This window comes from Symsagittifera roscoffensis, chromosome 2 (assembly GCF_963678635.1).
Source record: "Symsagittifera roscoffensis chromosome 2, txSymRosc1.1, whole genome shotgun sequence".
In the NCBI taxonomy this organism is placed as follows: domain Eukaryota; kingdom Metazoa; phylum Xenacoelomorpha; order Acoela; family Convolutidae; genus Symsagittifera; species Symsagittifera roscoffensis.
The window spans coordinates 36,244,618-36,250,617 of record NC_087063.1 but is presented as its reverse complement, the minus strand read 5'-3'; the positions used below and the strand labels follow the sequence as shown (position 1 = coordinate 36,250,617).

The 6,000-nt window shown below is 33.0% G+C and overlaps 1 protein-coding gene across 7 annotated transcripts in view; it reads right to left on the bottom strand.

The window, feature by feature from the left end:
• Nucleotides 1-313: 313 nt before the first annotated feature.
• Nucleotides 314-6,000, bottom strand: part of LOC134839013 (inositol hexakisphosphate and diphosphoinositol-pentakisphosphate kinase 2-like) — a 40,003-nt gene continuing 34,316 nt past the window's right edge. For 4 of the 7 annotated variants that reach the window (XM_063854393.1, XM_063854395.1, XM_063854400.1 and 1 more), the window contains 3 exons: nt 3,782-3,808; nt 1,324-1,416; nt 314-667 (listed from right to left, as the gene is read on the bottom strand). In XM_063854393.1, coding sequence (XP_063710463.1) covers nt 387-667; nt 1,324-1,416; nt 3,782-3,808 — 401 coding nt within the window. In that variant the 3' untranslated portion in view covers nt 314-386. The remainder of the gene's footprint in view (nt 668-1,323; nt 1,417-3,781; nt 3,809-6,000) is intronic. The other 3 variants (XM_063854396.1, XM_063854394.1, XM_063854397.1) reach the window with 1 other exon arrangement.

Below are 6,000 nucleotides of genomic sequence, written 5' to 3'. Positions count from 1 at the left end.
ACAGCAAATGTAATTTGAGCGTGAAAAACTTGGACTTTTCCCTTTAAAAAAAACTGATAAAAGCAAAAAAGCCAAATAAGTAACTTCAGTAGGACTTAAAAACCACTCAAGCTTAAGGAGTTGGAGCTCACTTCTTTATAAATACTTCAAAAATCTTATGTATATATGTCCATTTGAAGCTAGACATAACTTTGATCAAACAGATGTTTCTGTAAAGTTTATAACGGGACGGACAGTTCTGTCAAAATTAAAAATACCTAAACTGCCTTCAGAACATTGTAAATAATCTTTTTGAAATAACTTTTAAGCTGAATATTCGCAAAATAAAGTTAATTCATAATTTGATACGAAACAGAATACAAATTTGACAACTAATTTCCCATAGATCAGTTTAATTTGGGCAGGGGACTTGGATTTACTTTCGTGGTTTCTTCGTGTTCCCCGCCACAGAACTCTCTAATTTTAGAGTCCGTTTCTTCGATTATCGTCTCTGACCTGCCCCCTGCTACGATACCCACTTGTGAGTGGGGGAACATGGGCGGCGTCTTCACTCCCTCTCTATTTTCAGTCACGTGGTCAAGAAACCTCTCTAGCTGACCAACGTTGAGATTATTGTGTAGAACTTCCACGGGGCAGAAGTCTTTGAGTAGCTTGGAAGTTATTATTGCTGAAACAGGCGTTCAATAAAAAATGGCTAAATACATTTACTTAGACTAATTCGCTTAAACAATCGACAGATGAGCGAACTTTGAAACACTCGTAAACCTATACTTCAATCGAATTAACCTCTTTTTGCTGAAACTCATGTCTCTGAGAGTTTTCACGTAGAGTTGCAGACAATATTAATTTTAAAAATCATCTATTTGAGCCAATTTTGCAGGCAAAAGCTGCTTTTTTCAGAAGAAAAGTGTCTCAAGGTCAACTAAAATTAAATTTGCATGCAAAAATTGTTCAGAATTGGCGATTTCTCTTTCCAATTTCTCCAATTTCTTTCCAACCTACTTTCCAACTTTTTAACCAAATCTTTTCCCTTTTCATTCTGTCAATTTTTCAATGAGAAACTCGGAAACTATATATACAGAGCTACAACAACTCGGACAGACAAAATTAATTAACAAAAGCAAATAGTTTATTTCAAAAAAAAAATTGCATTAAAAAGCTAATTTTTCAGGCAGATTTTATCTCGGGCAGTAAACAACTGGCAGATTGCTCTTTTGAATTAGTTCGGTTAATATGAAATGTTAAATGTTTGCATGTTTTTTTTTTACATCAAACCACGTCTTTTCCATAGTTTGTGTTGTGCATGTATGGTTTAATCCTTACCCGTGGGCAGCATGTTCTCTCTCCTCATTTTCTCTTGGTATATTGAGCTCAGATTGGGAGCACTGCCCGAATTCACGTTTCCAGACAAAAAGGCTGAAACACACGCCACTTTTTTCACACCACAATCAGTTATGAGCTACTACATCAACCATCTACTGAACACTTAACCCCAAGTTGGTTCGCAGAACTATGTTAGTCCCTATCGATTTCACCAGAAACTCTATGATAAATGAAAAAGAGTATTATTTAACAACCTTTTCGTAGCCTTCATAAATCAACAACAAGGAACGAAAAAATGGGTTAAATGAACAGAAACGAAAAAAAAAAATCATTTTTCAGACGCCGCCCAATGGAATACTAGCGCAAACCATTCATTTTTTTATCTGGAGACAAAATATCGAATACTTTTCTCATACAACTCAGACAAGTTTACCGTTACATGATTTACATGCTTTAAAATAATTTTCAAGCAAGAAACAATCAATTTTTGTAAAAACAGTTGCTCGAGAAAGGACGGGAACTTTTGTGCAGATGAACAAAACAAAAATTAAAAATATCTCCACCAGACAGCTAAAAAGCGATAATGGGCTTCCAGAATTCAAAGCAAATGAATTAGTTGATTTTTTTCAAATATTATCATGAAATTAGTTATATTACCGCAAAACTTTCATTGACAAGAAACTTGTAGAATTGCCATAGATAAAAATAACCGCCAATTCATTATTTCATTGGGAGCCTCAGAAACCACTTCCGATGTTGGGAAGCAGAATTTAAAACTTACTGAAGAATGAAATTGCTAAGCAAGCTGCAATAGAAACCGGAAGTCAAACAGTCAAGCAGCAAAATCAGCTTGAAGGAAAAAATGTCATAGTGAAACGCAAAAACAAAAAATAATATACAAAACAAACGCACAACCAAAAACTTTGTGCAAATTAACACCAAAACTATCTTTTCAACTTGCCCCAAAAGCGTTTTCATGCCAATTTCAAATATATATATTAAAAGAAGCAGGCATTTGAGAAGCAGGCATTTGCCAAAACTCTGCGAAAATTAAAAAAAACCTAAATCAGTTTTAATTTAAAAAAGTTTTTTTTATAGCATAAAATAGCTATATTTATAACATAGAGACAAAGCCGCACTTCGCAAAAACAAACGAAAAAACGCCAAAAATTGGTTCTAACAAGTGAAAGTACTGACTCGCATTAAAAGTGAAGCTCGCTTGTGCAAACAATGTATTATACGAAGCACTTAGAAAAACATGCTGCGCGTATGAGACTCATATGCGTATGATTTGTTTGCGCATAAATATCCATTTTTTATTGTATATCTTGCATCTGCAAGTACCAATTTGCAACCATTGCTTTATATCAAAACTTCAAATGCAATAAAGTTTTCAGCACTACATCAATAGCTGAAATTATCGCCGACAGACAGAAGGAATTGTGTCAATTAAAAGTGCTAACGAAGGTAACGAAAGATTTTTCTGAACATTTTTCAACGTCAACTTCAAATAATTCTTATATCACTGAAAACTCGTTCAATTTCAAAGATCTTTTCTATTAGATACATTGGCGGAGATACTATATATGCCGGAGACGCTTAAAAATTTGAATTCATTATGAAACGAGACCAAGTGACTCTGTGAAACAAGTTGTTAAACCGAAAAAAAAGAAGTTTATATTCCGATTTGATAACGCTTGCTAATCGCAAGCGTAAAAATGTACTTCCGAGTAAAAAACATTATGATTTTTCGCGCGCCATTTGCAGTTCGAATATGGGCGAGCGTAATTTTCCTTCTTTTCATCAAATTACTTATTTTGAATTACACTCAGAAATAAAGTTGAATGCCAAATCAAAAGTCAAACGGCAAAATATGAAAGTCATATCGCCAAAAATCAAACCGCGAATTCACTTATTGTTCCGACTTTCGAAGAAAACGACGGAATATTTTTGCTCGATATGTATTTTCTCCAGACAAATTTCGACTTTTTTTATAAGCAATGGTTGATATATTTGTTTTATATCAGCCGAAATTGTGGTTATCCTTGCCTCAAATTTAATAAGATGTTTCATTTGTGATCATTTTTCGTAAAATTCGTAAATTTGTTTAAACGAACACTACTCCATTGAATTTAAAAGGCAGTCGGGGTATTCAGGGCTTCGCCCTGACACGAACAGTTTGATATCATTTTCTTTCGAGCGGGCTTGGAAATCAAATACCAATTACTTTTTATGAATGAATTGTTTATGTAATTATATAAATGTTTTAAAATCAGTTGGGGTTGCAGTTGAGTCCATTTTCATATGGAGCCAAACTAAAGTAAACTAAAGATACATTAAAACTTTTAAATCTCAGCTCGTAATATGTGACTCTGAATAGCCAAAACGCAAAAATGGTGATACTGAAACGTATAAGCATTACAAATGCAGCACCTTTTCCAATGACTCACTAACTTACCGATTTTGAAACAAACCATTGTAGGGGCTATAAAAAAGCACAACGTTGAATGCATATAAAACGTCCTACAATTTCTATTATTAATCTTTAAATCATATGCAGAAATTTTTTCATAAAAACAGAAGCGAAGCGGAGCTTCCGGCCGCCCCTTGCGATACAACACAAACTGAGCATTCTATGCTTTCGAACAGAAAATGAGATGAAAACCACTAATTCGAAAAAAAATTGTAATTGCAAAAAATTAAACCTTAAAACATTATCTCGAATAATGTCGACTTTGAGGAAATCATGTCAATAAACATAATTGCCAGCATTAAATAACTATAGCATTCAGAAAGTTTTACCGAGCCATAAACAAAACTGTTTCTTAAAAAACTGTAAACTTGTAGAGCCGAGAATAAAATTGTCCCATAAAAATTTTAAGCTATAAAAGTTGGAGGTTTTTATCCAGAGATTTTGTATGTTTCCCTCCTAAAAAAAACCATAACATGAAAATATCTTTTCATTCAAACGATGTATTATAAGGTCACTAGCCGATATATTTTAAGCCAAAACCATTTAAGTCAAACTAGCGTGTACCGCACCTCCGGTGCTTCGAATTTTCAACAACTCAAAAAAAACTTATTTGAGTGTACTCTGACAGCACCCAATTACAGGGTTCGTAATTGCAAAGTTTTTTATTCAAGTTTTTTATACAAATTTTGAAGAACCAAAAAAATTTTTTTTAAGTTTTATGCAAGTTCTTCAAAAAATTTAAAATGAACTAAAAAACGTCACATCTGGGCAACTGAAAGAAATTGAGCAGTCGCATTTGAAAGCAAGATTTGCAACTCCTGAGAGTAACTTCAAATTTTAAAAAATTTTCATTCGATTTTTTAATTCAAATTTTGAAACCATAAAAAATTGTGGCATTTTTATATCTAAGTATAAAAAGTATTAAGAAACAGCACATCTGGGAAACTGAAAGCAATTGAGCAGTCGCGTTTGGACGCAAGATTTACAACTCCTGAGAGTACTCTTACAGTACCCAACTACAATGTTGGGAAATTAAAATTTTGAGAAACTTCACCTTAAGTTTTGTAAAAGGGGTACCTCGAAAACTACCAAAATTTAAGCCATCTTCTTTGATGGCAATATTTGCAATCTTTGAAAGTACACAACTACAAGGTTGGGAATTTCACTTTAGTAAAATATTTTGTAATTTGAGTTTTCCGAAAATTTCATAAAATCACAAAATTCGTCGTATCTCTTATACAAAAATGATTTGGGCATTTTTAATTGGAGGTCAAATTTGCGACCCCTGAGATTACTCTGACAACCCCCCCCCCCAACTACGGGTTAAGAATTTCGAACTTTCAAAAAAAATTAAATTAAATTTCATGAAAATTTTTTTGAAAAAATCACAAAAAGGTCATATCTGGAAAACTGCAAGATTTTGAGCAGTCCTATTTGGAGGCAAAATTCGCAGTTCTATTGGGAGATAAAATTCTTAACTCCTGAGAGTAACCTGACAGAGCATCACCACAGAGATGGTAATTTCAAGTTTTGTGAAATTTTTTATATGTAATTTTTCTGAAAAATTTTGAAAAAATCCAAAAAAAACCATATCTCGAAAACCACAACGATTTGCGCAGCCATAATCAAAGGCAAGATTCGCAACCCCAGAGAGTACCCTCACAATATCCAACAACAGGATTGAGATCTTCATTTTTTTGGATTTTTCTAAAATCTAAGTTTTGAAAAAATCATAAAAAACGGCATATCTCGAAAACTACAAGGATTTGAGAAGTGAGAAGTTGAGGCAAGATTAACAATCCCTCGAGTACCCTGGGGGTTGCAACACATGCAAAAATAATACGTTGAAAAAGCTTAAACATGGCTAGATAGTGAAGCCCGCATTTAAATATATAATAGATAGATAGATAATAGATGAAAATTAAAAAATTAGGCGACGGGTAGACAGACATAATCAAATTAATTTAAAAAGCAGGTATACAAACAGACAGACTTAATTTGGCCTCGGAAAAAATACTGACAAATAAATGACCTTGCTAAAAACTAAAAGAAAAATTTTCTTAAGCATTGCAATATATGCTATAGCTTAAACATGAAAAAATTCTTTCGGTAAACATGCAAAATTATTATGCTTAAACATGAGAGATAGCTGTCACTCGCATTTAAATATAGTATAGATAGATAGATAGATAGATAGATTAACT